This window comes from Arctopsyche grandis, chromosome 8 (genome assembly GCF_051622035.1).
Source record: "Arctopsyche grandis isolate Sample6627 chromosome 8, ASM5162203v2, whole genome shotgun sequence".
NCBI lineage: Eukaryota > Metazoa > Arthropoda > Insecta > Trichoptera > Hydropsychidae > Arctopsyche > Arctopsyche grandis.
The window spans coordinates 31348950-31366713 of record NC_135362.1 but is presented as its reverse complement, the minus strand read 5'-3'; the positions used below and the strand labels follow the sequence as shown (position 1 = coordinate 31366713).

The 17764-nt window shown below is 34.8% G+C and overlaps 2 protein-coding genes across 2 annotated transcripts in view; both read left to right on the top strand.

Annotated features, from left to right (window-relative positions):
• The window catches only part of LOC143916085 (G-protein coupled receptor Mth2-like), an 81914-nt gene extending 76976 nt beyond the window's left edge, over positions 1 to 4938 (top strand). The window contains exon 8 of the mRNA XM_077436983.1: positions 3223 to 4938. Coding sequence (XP_077293109.1) covers positions 3223 to 3376 — 154 coding nt within the window. The 3' untranslated portion in view covers positions 3377 to 4938. The remainder of the gene's footprint in view (positions 1 to 3222) is intronic.
• A 774-nt stretch (positions 4939 to 5712) lies between these two features.
• On the top strand, positions 5713 to 17282 carry LOC143915951 (G-protein coupled receptor Mth2-like). Its single transcript, XM_077436772.1, has 12 exons — positions 5713 to 5756; positions 5836 to 5942; positions 6017 to 6216; positions 8738 to 8803; positions 8938 to 9456; positions 9536 to 9728; positions 11227 to 11418; positions 11601 to 11679; positions 12539 to 12723; positions 14326 to 14497; positions 16578 to 16664; positions 17279 to 17282. Exons 1-12 carry the CDS (start codon positions 5713 to 5715, stop codon positions 17280 to 17282), a joined length of 1848 nt encoding a protein of 615 aa, XP_077292898.1.
• The last annotated feature ends 482 nt before the right edge of the window (positions 17283 to 17764 follow it).

Here is a 17764-nt window from a genome sequence, read left to right as displayed (position 1 = left end):
CTTTACTAGTTTAATAATATCCTTATTTAACAGTTTCGTCGTTTGATGTGGTGTCTGTTACAGAAAAAGTACGTGTCGAAGTACAAAGTCACAGAAAGTCAACGATCCAATCATGTTGAATAATGTAAACAAACACAATATGTTTTACATTTTTTTCTCCTTTGTTATATTTTTTTCACGATATTTTCGCATATTATTACTGTATCGCTTTCAGACCTACATACGCTTATTTACTAGCGATTAGTTTAACTCTAGGTTTCGAAGGTGGTGCATGTGTCTCTGTAGTTCGCAAAATACACATCCAGGGGCGGATAAGACTAACAGAACACTGGACTTAACCCAGTGGACCAGCCAATTGGATTATTCATTTCATTTTGTATTAAATGTAGATATAATCCTCGCTGTCTGGAAATCATCCAGCTAATGTCTGGAAACATTTCGTCCAAAATTTGAAATCTCTGTAGTGGCTTATACAGGTGGTTGGTAGCTAAGTGTCCTTAAAAGCCTTAAAGCCTTATAAGCTCATATCATTTAGAACATTTTCAGCCACACATACCTCAATCCAAAGTCTTACGGTTTTTTATTTTATTTCATTTTTAAAGATTTTTAGTAAAAACACCAAAATCTCATAGTTAATTGCTAATACTAAGTTAAAAGTGGTATCGACATAATTGAATTCTTCGTGCGGGGTCTTCATCTTCCAAATACTGCACCCGTGTGCTGTGATAAAGATAGTTCCCTTTTTACATCTGGGGAAGAGCCAAGGAACCTCTTGAGCTCTTTTACATTAAAAAAAATAATTATAAAATAACAGCTAATAAAAAAAATATAAAAATCTTTTCAAACCATGAAGAAGAGATGAAACTCAAAATTACCTCCAGGGAAGTAAAACAAAGGCCTCTATCATGCATTAGAGATTGGCATTTGAACATAAACTATAAATAATTTTAACAATTTTAACATTAGAAGTTAAAATTAAAGTCGCTTGTGAATGGCGGTGTTTGTTCAGCGCGCTCCTTCAATTTGGTTTTTACACCCTAATTCCAATAGTTGGCAAGACATCTGCATGATTAATTTATTAATATAAAGAACAATAATCAGGCATGTTTTTACTTCTTAAAGAAGATTTAGTTATTGTTCAAGTACAAAAAAAAAATCAGATTTTTCCAACTTGACAAATGTTTGAAAACTTATTGTGCCTCTCATATTTTTTTCTGTTGACACAGATAGCTGTGCTTGTTTTTATTTGATTGAATTAACATTAGGAAAACAAAAAAATAGTAATTGACTAACATACCACTTTTTAATTGATCAGTATTAGCAATTAACTGTGAGATTTTGATTTTTTTACTAAATATCTTTAAAAATAAAATTAAAAAAAAAACCGTAAGACTTTGGACTGAGGTATGTGTGGGTGAAAATGTTCTAAATTATATTATTATTCAACCCTTTAAGGCTTTAAGGCCACAGCCACCAAACACTATATAATCAAAATTGAAAATCTCATTTGCAGGTCCACGTGTATGTAAAATCATTATTTTTTTTGGAATTCTATTATTTTGGAAATTAAATAACACCGTTAAATAGGATGTTCATGTATTATTATGCTATTTTTAATTTGAAATGTAAATTGAAAGAATTTTATTTATTTATTTCAAAGAAGATGAAAATTGTCACGTTTTCTTAGTAACATATTTTGTATTTGTAAATCATTTACATTGATTGTTGTTTCACAAATCAATTTTCTCTGTTAAATTGATCCTTCAAATCCGTCCCTGCACATATCTATTATTATATAATAGAAACTATTTGACGTAGTATTAGCTGCACGATTTCTTTGAATAGTATTTTCTGTTGCCAGAATGATGATGGGTCTAAGCGTGAAGCGTTTAGAAAAATCAATAGCGTTGCTGACGACGAGCCGGCTGAAAAATTATCTCCAAAATTGCCCTCTTCGATCCCGTCTAGTGTCACGTCCACATCTTTACTGCATTAAATGATAAATAATGACTTGTAGCGTGGTAAAAATTATACATTTGATCGTCAATGAACGTGTGGTGTGGAGTGTGTCCGATTTGTAATGTGAATTTGCAATGAAACTGATTGGTTTTGAATAAACAATAATAATAATATTAATGCTTGTTCGTTGCATTTCAATATCTGTATAACAGTAATGCATTTTTTTAAAGTTCTATCATACTTTTGTATCAATCTCTATTATATACAATACGTATGTATGTATTATACAAAACTATACTTGAGCTTTTTATTAATAACATTATTCAAGAATAATTTTCAGCTAATGAATACTGATTGATTATAGTATTTTATATTTTAATAGTATATCAATGAAAAAAAAAATATATATATATATATATATATTTACCATTTAATTCAAGCATGTAGACATAAAATTAGATTTGTTTGTAATTGAAAATGATTTGCTTATAGTTTGAAATTGGTTAATGCACGCTTTTTTCTTTTTTTAAAAGGTTGTGGCTATTTGCAGGTACTATATCTGCAAATTATTGGCCATTTTTAGGTACTATATCTGCGAATTATTGGCTATTTGCAGGTACTAAATCTGCGACAGGTGCAAAGCCTTATGCGCATGCGCGTGAACTATCACTGTCAGCGTGTTTACTGTTAACATTTTGTTTTAAACCACTTAAAATTTAGTTCGAACTCGTAAAGTGACATAGAGTAAAAAATATAATCCAAATTAGTTAATATTATTAATTGTTGGAAAATTATTATCATATACAACGTACAATACCTAAATACAAGTACAAGCCGCGAACTAGCTAAATGATATAAATATATTATAATAACGTGCGAAATTTATTTGCCTCATGTATAATGAACGATTGATTAAACAAGTCTAGCATACATTAAATGTAAGAAATTATAATCGGATCACGCGCATGCGCAGAAGGCTTTGCGCCTGTCACAGATGTAGTACCTGCAAATAGCCACAACCTTTTTAAAATTAATCCATGAATCTTGATTCTGTTTTCTATCTAAACATATTTTTAACAATTTAATTATGAATTATATAGGATGTTGAATTTAAAACATGACATAATTTACATTGAAAATTTTGCTTTGACCTGAATTAAACAAATACTTCAGCATGTTAGACTTTAAAATAGTGCTTTATATCTGAATATTTTCTTGATTTTATATATGATTTTAATGTTATTTAAACCTGACATATTCCAGATACCGCTTGCTACGATACGGATCAGTGGTTTCGAAGGCCAGGGATTCGTCACGATACCGCTCGGGTAACACGATGTCAACCACCGACCCGATGACGGAGAAGTCCTTCATGTCAATCGGCGAAAATGCTATTAGACTATCAGAGATCAAATGAATTGTATGCATCGAATCAACCCAATACACGCTTTTGATGACCTCTCGACATGTAAAGTGAATTGTGCTCTTCGCTAATCAATGTAATTCCTATTCCTGAAATTTTCAACTCGATTCCTATGTAATAACGATGTGAAGGATTCTCAATGTATCATTAGATATACAATGTTTGTCGCTTTTGTATTGAGTTTCTTTATAGATGTTTGTTTTACAATACTGTACTTGTATTTATGTATTTACATATGTGTGTGGTGTATTTAAATCGAATCGCACTCGTCGAGTGGGTATATTTGAGACAACCTACCAAAAATTCTCATTGTTTTAAGTAGAATTTTAAGACATTGTATTATATATAATAAGACGTAAATTCGTATAATAATCGCAAAAGTTTAATAAATATTTTCTTATACATATTGGACAGGACAGGGTGCTGGCAAAAATATTTATTATATTTTATTATTTTAATATAGAATTTATCCTGAAGACGTTATCAAAATATCTTTTCACCTTTATGTTCTCATTTATTATAATGCATTTCCTAGTGAATCCTTAAACTTTTGCAATTATTATACAATCAAGTGAAAGTGTGCCTGTAATGTTGAAATGTCTACCTGAATGTTTTCACGCTTGATTAGCAGTTTATTAAGCTTAAATAATGAATAAATATATACATATACACACATATTTTGTGATAAGATTGTATTGTCGATTATGCATTTATTTTTATGTGATATTTTTAAGCTGTTTAGAGCGCAATAACAAAATAAATACATTTTATCTTGTGTTATATACTGTTTTAAGTAAAAATTTTAGCATATTGTTTGAACTAATGTTTGAAAAGTTACCCTCTCTTACAATACTTGAAATGCTATTCTAATTATGATGTGTATTAATGATATCAAAATGCCTTATTTGATAATGCTTATTTGGTGTAATAAAAATAATATTTTATCATAAACATGCTTAGTATTTGGATAAAGCTTAATAAATGTATTGCACTTTTAGATGTGTCGATAAGTGCTCTTTGAACTTTTGGATTTTAAAAATTCTATGATATATAGTTTTTGACTGTAAGTGTATAGCTTTAGTGTGTTTCGCTCTCTTTTATAGACTTTTACCAAAAATGGAATTTTATTGCTTCGTGCCATAATTTTAACTAGAATATAAGCCTAATAAATAATATTTTATATGAATATTTTACCATGTACTAATTATGTAGATATACCAAAGGTCTATTTGACTCTATGCAAAGTGCGAAACAATTGAAGATTTTGGTTTTTTTCCTTATTCTAAAAAATAAATAAGAAGTGCCCTTATAAATAATGAATGCTATTTGTGAAAATATTTTATATTAAACTATACTCGTCGGAACAATGGCATAATGAAGAATCTGGAATCTCCTAATACTTACATACATATGTATAAGCAGTTGTTGAGCATATTTCAAATATTTTCTAGTCTCTGCAAATCTTATTGTACTTATAGCTTACCAAAAATCGTTGTAAGGCAGTATCAAAGTATACGTTTTATTAATGTTGTATGGATGTCTATCAATTGTGACTTAAAAATAAAATTATGAAAGACAAAAAGTATTTAATTTGACACCTCATATTAAGTACATAGATACAATGAAGAACACAGTCGCCAAATTTTTAAGGTTCATATATTTATCCGAACATTCATACATTTGAATGTACATATTCAAATCAATGTAAGTTGGAAAAGGTGAGGAATTCAATGAAAGTCGGTTAAAAATAATTTAAAACAAACGTATTTCCAGTAAGTATGTACTACAGTAGCAGTACTACCAGTTTTAGTAATTTTATTACATACTTATAAAGTTTTTCATTTCAAATTTACATTGAAAAGGGGTCAATTTTAAATGAAAAAGGGTCAATTTTAAATGAAAACGGGTCTATGAATTGAAAAAGGGTCAATTTTAAATGAAAATGGGTCAATTTTAAATTAAAAAGGATCAATTTTAAATGAAAAAGGGTAAGTTTGCAATGAAAAACCTATATCTATCTAATCATATTTTGGGATTAATATTAATATTAAAAATAATGCTGACTCGTCTACAGTTATTCATGAATTTTATATTTTTATCGTCATTTTGAACACCAACAACACAACATGAATTAATTAAAAACAAAGAGATGAATCATTCAAAATTTTAACACTAATTAAAATAATATCATTTAAAATTTCCAACTTATACAATAGGTTTTGACGAGTCAAATGATGCGGCTAAATTATGATGCAAAAAATATATAAATAAGTGCAATCATTGTTATAAAAATATTATTAATGTAGTACATATGTATATCATCATATAAGATGTCTATCCTAATATATGAATATAACAGATTTTTAGCAGAACAGTCTTGCTCACACTTTTCAACTACCGTTTTTTATTTGGTGATATATAAACCTATGTTTGAGACATGGAACATGAAATAGAAAAAAGGGACATTCTGGATTCATTCGAGATGTGCTGCTGGAGACTGATGCTGCATATACCATGGACCGCAAGACATGCGAACATCTCCATTCTCAAAGAGCTAGCAGTCTCAGAGAGACTCAGAGATACAGAATATGTAGAAAAAGAGTTATTTCATACTTTGGTCATATGGCCCGGAAGAATTTGGAGAGTCTGAGAGGCTGGTAGTCACCGGAACGTTGGATAGAAGGCGAGCAAGAGGACGGTCTCCCAAGAGATGGTCTGACCAAATCAATGAACTGTCAGGATCGTCCCTTAACACTGCCTTTAATTTGGCACAGAACCGGGAGGAGTGGAGACGGATCGTCAATCAAAACCAAGATGACACCAATGACCACGAAGCTCAGCATTGAGTAAGCGAGAGAAAAAGAAAAAAGAAAAAACTCATATTTACCTATATTTATTATATAATATTATATTTATTATACCACGCAATAAGACCATATTATATTTAACTGCGTAGTTGAATCATAAATCGACTTGTACTGGGTGAAAAGTACTTACTTATGTTGCACAAATGCGACACAAAAATACAAGTCTTTAATTGATTAGTATTTATTAACATAACATCATTCATTTTGTTTGTAAATAATACAATTTCAATTCGTTTATACTTTCATTTGTTTGCAGCTACAACTTTCAAAATATTACATTCCGAGATAGTTCTACTTTGATTTGATTTTTAAATGCTTTTTATTATTACGAAATTATGTTCACAATACATATTATATCTATTTCAATAGCTACTGATCTACTGATCATTTTCTATTTTACAATTTAATTTAATTTGGTTAGTAATCATAGTATTATATTATTCTAATGTTAATGTACAGCATAATAGGAAAAAGAGCTCAAAAACCTATTTACAATACTTATAAATGCTCATAATACGTATAATACATAATATTAATTAAAGACTCTCTAAAGTCGATGACCTAAAGCAGATTGTGTTTAGATAATCTGTGTGTTATATCTGAAAGGTATAGACATTTTGTTGTAATCACCGAGACTCTTCACAAGTGTGTTAGTATGGTTATTAGTGATTATGTCATAGAATCTACTGGTTAGTTTGTTAGTAATTTATTTATTTATTTATTTATTTAATAGTTTTGGACCATTGTGGCATTACAGGAAGAACCTAATGCGCCACAATGGCCTACATTTGAAAAAGATATAAAAACATGATATAAAAACAAGTAAACTGTAAATAAAGGATAAAAGCAAAAGCAGAAAACATGTTAAAATAAAATAATAAAAAAAAAAGTAACAAAAGGAAAATAATACATCATTCAGAGAGAAAAAAAAAATAACAAAAGTGTAAAAATTAAAAATAAAATCCATAAATCCCATTCTTTGTTTACACTGAACAAAATTAAAATAGTATATAAAAATGTACAAAGGAAAAAGAAAAAGTAAAATAAAATAAAACAAAATATGAATAAAAAAATAAAATCACAGCGAGGCCCAAATGGAAGAGAGTAGATTAAGATTCCACTCATTCATCACATTCAAATTAAGAAAGTAATGATGAGCGCAGGTTACCAGATAAATATGTTAAGATAATATCCGATAATCTACGCTCCCCAAGGTGGAAAATATCACATTCAGGGACAGCAGCAACGATTTCATTGAGAAGTCGAATAGCTCTTGGAATAGGAGCCATTCGAAAAAGAACTGTGCGAGCAGCAGGTACAACCATCAAATGATGATGTCTACCACGCACATAATTATTAGGGACATAAAGTCCCAACTGTTCCAGCAACAACGGGCATGACGTATTACCAGTAATGTCTGTAACAAACGGAATATTATATATGGCATGCAGTTTTTTCAAGTTAGTATATATGGGTGTATTATAAATTATTTTTAGGGATTTATTTTGTATTACTTGGAGCTTGGAAAGGTTAGTATTCGAGGCGTTATTCCATACAGGTGAAGCATCATATATATAAAGACGGTAATCTGTGTGTGTGTGTGGGTGTGTCCTAACTCTCGCCGAACATAATGAATCAACCAGTATGGGAACAAATTTTTTTTTTTTCATATTTTTCGTTTTTTCATTTTTTTCATTTTTTCAGTTTTTTCATTTTTTTCATTTTTTCATTTTTTTCATTTCAGTTTCCCAGTTTTTTCAGGCCCCGGGGTGCCGGAGGCATCGGGAGCGCTGGGGGTGAAGCCCCCGGGGTGCCGAAAGCATTGGGGGCGCTGGGGGCGCAGGCCCCGGAGCGACGGAAGCGCCGGGGGCGAAGGCCCCGGGGTGCCGGAGGCGTCGGCGATGCACAAAACGTAATTCGTAATTCGTAATCACTTCGTAATTTGTCATTCGTAATTCGTGCATCAATTTCTTTCCGAAACCAGTCGATTCAATATCTTTAACTTTATTTTTATTCGAGTTTCAGTTCCTTTTCGAAACCACCCGTTGAAATCAACGGGTCCAACACTAGTAGGTTAATAATGGTAATATGAGCGCGCGATATAATTTTATTTTATTTTGAGTTGATAAAGAACTATGGCGATTAAATATTGGATATATTGAGGATATACCCCGCATCGCCTTGCATTTCGCTCCCTCAGTTCAACTTTTGGAAATACATAAATGCCTAAACTTTTTGACTTTATGACACACTACGAACCGCAATTAAATATATTTAAAGCTTCTTTTAAAAACTGAAAGGAGAGCGTTTTCCAAAATTTGTAGACTTAGAATTTACAAAAAAGCTGTATTTTCCTAGAAAATATTTCCTAGAAAAATTTTCAACAAAATGGCAAATTAAGTCATCTTTGCCAAATCAGACTATATTTAGTTTCAAATAATGCATTTTTATTATGATGCAAATAATATATGTACTTATATTATTGCAGTCACTGTTCATAATATCTTTTGGATTGATTACATCATATTTATCATCAAGTACTGGACAGCTTGCGGTTCGTTGACATATTGATATCATAAACTGGAAAATTTCCATTTGATTTTCCGCTATTGGATTTTATACGGAACGGTCGTGCTCACCATTTTAAATCTGATCTACTGGAATCAATTTTGAAAATGTTTCGAACAGAGTGAAATTTGCACAACTTTGCTCCCAGAAGATTTCAACTCATTATATTTCATCACTAAAATGCTGTGTTATTTTCTTTCGTTTATCACGATCGCTGCAGCAGTAACGGTCTCTTCTTCTGAAAATCCATGCAACTACCATACAAGTGTAAACATATCACATGGGTTAACCATGGCGAATGGATCCACAGTGGCTGATGGTGTCATTTATTCCCCTGACCAACAGTTTGTCCACGAAGATAATGATGGCAAATCTCACTTGAGGGGGTGTTTGTGCATGGTGAAGCCTTGTATACGAAAGTGTTGTGGTTTAGGTGAAGCATTTGAGGAAGGAAGCTGCAACAAAACGGAAGACCCCATGGCGAATTATTTCAACCCTCCCATATACAATAACACTGATTTGTTGATGGCAAATGATAGTTTTGGATTAGTATTCTCCAGTACTTGTGATTCTGGTCAGACAATCATTCTGAATCCATTTCTTAACAGAGAAGACGAGTTTTTTCTTCAATTGGATAGTGTAAATATATTAAAATAAAATTTACCAGTAATTTTCCATATGGAAACGGCATTTTAAAAATATTTTCGGTGCTTTTCAGAATGCTAGTATTATACTCTCTCATGAAATGTCAAACTTTTCTGTGATGGACTATTGCATTGAGGCATGGACTACTGAACCTTCACAGTCCAATTCATCCAATTGGACCACACAATATTTACCAATGGTGTGTCTTCCCCCTGAAGAGGAGGAAGAAAATATCGAAGAACCATTTTATTTCCTTCTCTCCGTTGGTAAGTTAAATTGCGATATTTAATTACTCCTCAAAACTTCCATAACTATTTTGATCATTGCTCGTTATATGAGATTAGTGGGTTTTTGTCGACTACTTAACAAGGTTGACTAATTAACTCTAATGCGTTTACATAATCGTATATATGTATTAAAAACAAAATAGTTTAACCCTTTGAATGCTGACCAACGCCGATCGGCGTTTTGCCAACAAGTCCATGAGCCTGAAATACACCGATAAGCGTTGTTTTTTGAGTATGTAAAAATTAAACAAGTATCCGTGTCAATATTTATAAAGAATGGTTTACAGCAGAATTTCTGAATTTATAACCATAGCAGAGGTTCCCGATGGAAATCCCTAATTGCTGATTATTTTAGACTATGGCTTGGCATTTGGATTGTGAGCATTACATTTTAACAACAATGAAGAGATGGAACTAGTTTTAAAAAAATACATTAATTTATGGACTTCTTTTTAATTTTATGTTGTTGCAAGATATATTAGAGAGTCTAAACACACCTTTACAACCCTCGAAATCCTAGGGTAGTGATCTAGGGTTTGTTTGGATTAGCTACAATTTGTATACCTGCTTTCAATTGGATTTCTAAATAATTCTAGTTGGAAATGTTGGCGAAATTTTCAGCGTGGCGGGCTTTCAAGAGAAAAGACGTCAACACTCAAAGGGTTAAACAGTTTCAGTTTTTTCTCAAAAATAAAATAAATTAATATCAACAATTGGCTATTTTTACAATTTAAAAGCAACGATGAACTATTAATTACTAATAACTAGGATAAATTGAATTTTTAAACGTTTGACCATTTTATTAAACATATAAAATTCGGAAAACGGATTATTCCGCACTTTGTGATCGCGCAAACGATAATCATAGTCACGTAAATCGCAAATACGGAATATCTGGCACTCAAGTTCTCGTTATAATTGTTGCGTAAGGGCAAGTTCAGGATCTAAATGAAAGGCCGAAGTCGCGTCACAACATTTATTGAATGATCACACGTAGCCAGCACTCTCTCCAGAATAAAGTTGATATAGCATATGTACCTCTTTATAAAGGACAAGTTGCTCACCACAGCTTCCCCGATCCATTTATTTATTTATTATCTAGGCACGTACAGTAAGTCTCACGCTCTCGCCCGGGTTCTGAGAATTCTAGCGGGTACTTACTGAGTGCCATTAGGCTAATTCGGGGGTCTCCATTGTTAAGTCCCGAATGCGCTTAGATAGCGGATACTCTCTCTCTCGTGTTCCTACGTTACATAATGATAGTTAGCGTATGTAGCTCGTGTTGGATGGAATTTTCGGGTGCCAGATGATCCGTAATCGACATTTTAGTGACGTGTGCGAGATCGCTTTGCGCGGAATAATCACCAAACCATCAAATTCAGACTTCATTATTTTTTAATATGAAAGTTTTTACTATATTTTTAATGTAATGTGAATTTTTTATGTCTCCATAATACTTTTTTATTTACTTTTTTAGGAATGATCATCTCGATTCCGTTCTTAATCGCCACACTTTCAGTGTACGCGATGATTCCAAAGCTGCAAAATCTGCATGGAAAATCTCTTATGGGTTATGTATCCGGATTGTTAGTTGGATATACTTTTATGTCGATAATACGAATTCACGGTAGTAATATGGAATCTACGATCGCACTGTGTATATCTATGGGTAATTAGCATTGTAGTATATGATTCATATCCATATCAAAATATTGAATTATTATAAAAATGAAGTCAAACATCACTTTTGGAGTCGGTCCGCCACTGTTTGTAAATGTTTTCATCGATTTTGGAAATGTGTTGGTGGATAATCAATGAATAGATGATTTTAAATTTTCCTTTTTATTTCAGCTTTCATCGTCTACATGTCATTAATGGCCAGCTTTTTCTGGTTAAACGTCATGTGTTTTGATATTTGGTGGACATTCAGGTGAGTGATAATTGGAAATTGTATGTGTTTAAAGGCTTTTTACTGTTATATATACTTGTATTAAATATTTATTAAAATAGATTCATTTCATAAATTGAATTTGATGAAATACTTAATAAAAAACTTGGGTATTTTGTGGGGTAAATTGATTGAAATATACCCAATAATATATAAATAAACAACTAGAAACTCAGAATTTAATCCATACAACGTGGTAAATTCATAAAGTTTTTAAAAATATTCATGTATGTACATAATAATAAATTTTTAAATTATAACGCCTTATTATATGTAGTATACATATGTATGCATATGAATGTAGACAATTATTTGATTTTTAAAACTAATAAAATTTATTTAAACTATGTTTTTACATGTTGTATAATATATTTAAAATGCGGTCCCACTTATCTGAGATACTTTAAGGAAATTATTTTATAATTTTGTATGCAAATGTATATATGTATGTATATATAAAACCGTAGTGATTAGATACGCATATCCTTAATAAAACCGCAATAATAAAATGTCAAGAAATTTAATCTGAAAAATTTGATATAGTTTTATTTTATTTGCTTGGTGATAAAATTAGACATTTTATCGTATAAATGGATATTTAAAGAATCCTAAAAATATACATATTGTATCAACAGCTAAATTGGAAATTACGATACAAATTCTTTATGAGCATCAGTTAATATCACCAGACTTTGTATTTAGATAACACTCAAAGGGTTATATAGGAATATAGGAAATTGTTGCCGAAAATCAAATTAATTTTTTGCCTCGTTGTGTTTTTGAGTAAACCTCTTGTTGTTTTGAGTAAACTTTTCTCAATCGGTGTTTATTTGGATTTAAGGAACTTGGGAGCTCGACAAGGTACTCGCCATATTACTGAAAGACGCCGTTTCTTAATATATTCTCTATACGCATGGGGCAGTCCATTAATATTGACGACCATATGTGCTATCATGCAGTTTCATCCAGATATACCTCAGCATCATGTTCTACCTCAAATCGGAAACTCCAATTGCTGGTTCCATGGTATTTGATTATGACATTGTACAGATACTGACGCAAGCGCGGATCCAGCAATTTTTCTAGGGGGGGGGCGAAACTTTAAATTTATAAATAAAACTTTAATTTATTTCATAACGACTCTAAAAATCTAATTTTCTTTTTGCACTATATGCAAATTTGTTGATGTAATGTTTTACATTAACATCAATATTTCAATGAATATTTAATAATGTTCATAAACGATCTTATGACATACTGTTTCTAAAATAAGTCTTTTCAAAGTTGAAAAGCTTCTTTCGGCTGAAGCTACGCTAACTGGCAATGTAAATACTGTTGCGTAGGGGTGGGTGGAGGATCCAAGTAAAAGGCCAAAGTCGTTTCACAGCATTTATTGGTGATTAAGGAGATACACACACTGGCAGTGCTCCGTCCAGAATGTCTTGATATCGCCTAAGTACCGCCTTATAACGGATAGGTCGCTCAGGGCATCTTCGACGTCCGGTTACTTCCCTATTGTTTTGGCATGTACCCGGATATGTATTACCACGACACTCAGTCCCACGCTATCGGTCACTTCTGAGAAGGGACCAATAGCGGCCAATTCGTTAGCGGCCATTATTTAGCCTACTTGCACTTAGTCTGGAGATAATCCTCGAAACCAATTATAACGGTCACAGTCTCTGGGATGCTACTCGGCCTAATCCGATTGTACTTACTCGGCGGTGCACGTAACAATACTATGGATAATCATAAATGAATTGTTGGATAAATATCCTCGTCAAGATTTTGAAGCGTTTCCTCCATAGTCGTGTATTCTTGACTCGGATGATCAATTCAAGGTGTAATATTGTTTAAAATATTTTCTTCAGGTTTTGTTTCTGATTTAATTGAAAAGGTTCCATTTTTGCTTTTACGCTTCACTTAGATGTACATAGGTTCCTTCATGTAGGTTCCTTTTTTTATCGCTTTTACAAAATGATCAAATTTAAAAAAAAAAATCTTGACTTAGACCACTTCCATAATTATGGACACAAATATTATAATTGAAATTGCCAGCAAATAAATAAAAAAGTGAAATTTAAATACCCCTGTAATATTTTTAGCCTTTTTTTAGTATTGAAAATCCGTTTTCGTCTACCTAGAATCGGCGAATCATCTGGGATGCACCTGACAAATAATATGGTTACCTGACAACTCGTTCACAGAATTTCCGTTAACAGAGGACGCGCTCCAGGCATTACGTATACGGACATCTCTTTCACAGACCGCCCGTTCACCGATATCTCGTTTACTGACGCGTCGCTCCCGGCATTTCGTATACGGCCATCTCTTTCATTGGCCGTTCGTTCACCGATATCTTCGTTCACAAATGAGAACATTCGTTCATTCAGGGATGCACCTGACTGTCCAGCGACAAAAGGACAACCATTTTGTACGTCGCTACAAAAATATTTTAAATCAATATATAATTTTCAAACGGTAATAAAATTTAGGGGGGGGGGCGATTGCTGAACCCTCTGGATCCGCCATAGAATTAACGCACCATAGCATTCCAATTACGTTAAAATATTTTACATATCTTATAAATTTGAACTTGGATAAATGTACATATGTATTTGTATTCAGATGATCGTGCAGAGTTGCGGTACTTTCACATACCTAGTATGATAATAATTGGATCCAATTTGATAATGTTTGTGATGACTGCTTTTAAAATACTATCAATCAAAAGAGAAACGGCAATGTTGAGGAGCGGTGATAATTCAAGAAATTGTCGATTTGACAAAAATAAGCAAAGGTTGTTGTTTTACTACTATTGTTGTGAAGTTAATAATATATGTAAACTAGCTGTATCACCCGGCTTCGCTCAGTGTTTATAATATAAACCGCTTAAACATGACTAAGCTAATTTAATTAAAAAAAAAAAAAATTTAAAAAAAATTAAAAAATTAAAAAAAAAAATAAAAAAAAATAAAAAAAAAATCAAAAAAAAAAAATAAAAAAAAAATAAAAAAAAAATTAAAAAAAAAATTTTAAAAAATCAAAAAAAAAAATCAAAATTTTTTTTTGCCTTCTAGGGCTTCGCCCTCGGCGCCCCCCTGAGCCTTTGCCTTCTAGGGCTTCGCCCCTCCACGCCCCATGAGCAATTGCCGTTTAGGGCTTCGCCCCCCTTAGTTAATGCCTTTTAGGGCTTCGCCCCTCCGCACCCCCATGATTAAATGCCGTCTAGGGCTTCGCCCCCCTTAGTTAATGCCTTTTAGGGCTTCGCCCCCCGCGCCCCCAAGATTAATTGCCGTTTAGGGCTTCGCCCCCCTTAGTTAATGCCTTTTAGGGCTTCGCCCCTCCGCGCCCCCATGATTAAATGCCGTCTAAGGCTTCGCTCCCATGATCAGTTGCCTTTTAGGGCTTCGCCCCCCACGCCCCCAAGATTAATTGCCGTTTAGGGCTTCGCCCCCCTTAATTAATGCCTTTTAGGGCTTCGCCCCTCCGCGCCCCCATGATTAAATGCCGTCTAAGGCTTCGCCCCCATGATCAGTTGCCTTTTAGGGCTTCGCCCCCCGCGCCCCCAAGATTAATTGCCGTTTAGGGCTTCGCCCCCCTTAGTTAATGCCTTTTAGGGCTTCGCCCCTCCGCACCCCCATGATTAAATGCCGTCTAGGGCTTCGCCCCCCTTAGTTAATGCCTTTTAGGGCTTCGCCCCCCGCGCCCCCAAGATTAATTGCCGTTTAGGGCTTCGCCCCCCTTAGTTAATGCCTTTTAGGGCTTCGCCCCTCCGCGCCCCCATGATTAAATGCCGTCTAAGGCTTCGCCCCCATGATCAGTTGCCTTTTAGGGCTTCGCCCCTCCGCGCCCCCATGATTAATTGCCGTCTAGGGCTTCGCCCCCCTTAGTTAATGCCTATTAGGGCTTGCGCCCCATGAGGCTGGGCCCCCCGGGCCCCCTTCGGGGCCCCACGGGGCTGCGCCACTTGTGGCGCCCCCTTTTGAGCCCCATGGGGCTGCGCCCCATGAGGCTGCGCCCCTTGTGGCGCCCCCTTTTGAGCCCCATGGGGCTACGCCCCATGAGGCTGGGCCCCCCGCGCCCCCTTCGGGGCTTCACGGGGCTGCGCCCCTTGTGGCACCCCCTTTTGAGCCCCATGGGGCTGCGCCCCATGAGGCTAGGCCCCCCGGGCCCCCACGGGGCTGCGCCCCTTGTGGCGCCCCCTTTTGAGCCCCATGGGGCTGCGCCCCATGAGGCTGGGCCCCCCGGGCCCCCTTCGGGGCCCCACGGGGCTGCGCCCCTTGTGGCGCCCCCTTTTGAGGCCCATGGGGCTGCGCCCCATGAGGCTGGGCCCCCCGGGCCCCCTTCGGGGCCCCACGGGGCTGCGCCCCTTGTGGCGCCCCCTTTTGAGCCTCATGGGGCTGCGCCCCATGAGGCTGGGCCCCCCGGGCCCCCTTCGGGGCCCCACGGGGCTGCGCCCCTTGTGGCGCCCCCTTTTGAGCCCCATGGGGCTGCGCCCCTTGTGGCACCCCCTTTTGAGCCCCATGGGGCTGCGCCCCATGAGGCTGGGCCCCACGGGGCTGCGCCCCTTGTGGCGCCCCCTTTTGATCCCCATGGGGCTGCGCCCCATGAGGCTGGGGCCCCACGGGGCTGCGCCCCTTGTGGCGCCCCTGGCGGGGCCCCATTAAACTACTCGCCTTGCGCCCCCGCGGGGGTGAATCCATTGAATCGAAAAAAACAAATCGGCGCCCATGGATCGAAAAAAAAAAATCGAATCACGTGTTCGATGACGTCACCGATCTACGGACGACGACGACGAAAACGAAGGATACATACATATATACAAAGTCTCTTTCCAAATTATAGATTAGATAAACGATCATTTGTTTGTATTTCAGGTTTATTCTCTATTTCAAGCTTTTTTTGATAACACGAACAGTGTTATCAAATCTACTAATACGAAATTTTTGCTCGAAAATTAACCGGTTTAAAATTCACCACACATCCAATTACCCCTTTTAAACGAAATCAAAAAATAGTGTGGCCAGAACACTATCCTAATAAACATGTTTCAATAGAAAATACTCAATATAATATAGTATAAACAGTGGGAAAAAATCCCAAGTGAAAATACGTAATTTTGACTTTTGATTTGAACTGGACGACTACTTAGAGAGATTTGAAAGCTAAAAAGTACTGCAAATGAAAGATAAAATACCCGACTGTAGATTCCAATATTCATTTTTAACAGGAAATTAACAGATTTTGAGAAATAGACCGAACAACACCAAGATATAGAAAAATCGCGCGATTTAAAAAACACATATATCTCCGAATCTCGAGCCAATCAACACTTTTTATTACCAGATTCGTGTTCACTGGGCATAGATCTATAAGAAAAGTCATATCTCGTCTCCGTAACATTTTTCGTGTCGAACAGTGTAATGAGTATAAATTGGGTAACGGAATGGTTGAGCTTTTTAGCAGGCGACGACAGTTACTTGTGGATATTTACTGACTTTTGTAACTCAATTCAGGGGATCTTCATATTCATACTATTCGTTTGGAAAAATAAAGTCAAACTTTTGATTCTGAATAGGTGAAAAAAAAAAGTTTTACACTTGTAATATTTTCTTTGACAATTAATTAATTAATTAATTTAAATGAACAAAAATATTTTATAGATATGAATCCAAGTCGAAGGGCAATTCATCACAATTCCGCTCCAGCGCATATTCACAGTCAAAAAGGGCAGTAAACACAAATAGCAGATTATCGGAGCTTTAATGCCCAATTTTTGTGTATTAAATCTACAAATGTCTACAATGACTAAAAATGGCAAAAAAAACTTCATTACATTTTCTAAATCGTCCGAAAAAATGTAAAATCTGATCATCATAATATTGAAAATATTTCTACTTACACTTACACAAATTATAATTTGTTTTAATATAGTAAAATAGTTTATTTAATCATATTTTAATATTAAACAATTTAACATAAAATATACATAAATCCCCAATCACATATTACGTAGTATACTTTTCGTATTTATATTTATACTAGTATTTTACCCGATGAAATA

What these genes read in the sequence shown, in the direction of transcription:
- LOC143915951 (XM_077436772.1), top strand. Translation starts at nt 5,713, where the DNA reads ATGTCTATCCTAATATATGAATATAACAGATTTTTAGCAGAACA. An exon ending in CGCACTGTGTATATCTATGG is followed by an intron (nt 11,419 to 11,600) that starts GTAATTAGCATT and finishes TTTTTATTTCAG; the next exon opens with CTTTCATCGTCTACATGTCA. An exon ending in TTTGACAAAAATAAGCAAAG is followed by an intron (nt 14,498 to 16,577) that starts GTTGTTGTTTTA and finishes TTTGTATTTCAG; the next exon opens with GTTTATTCTCTATTTCAAGC.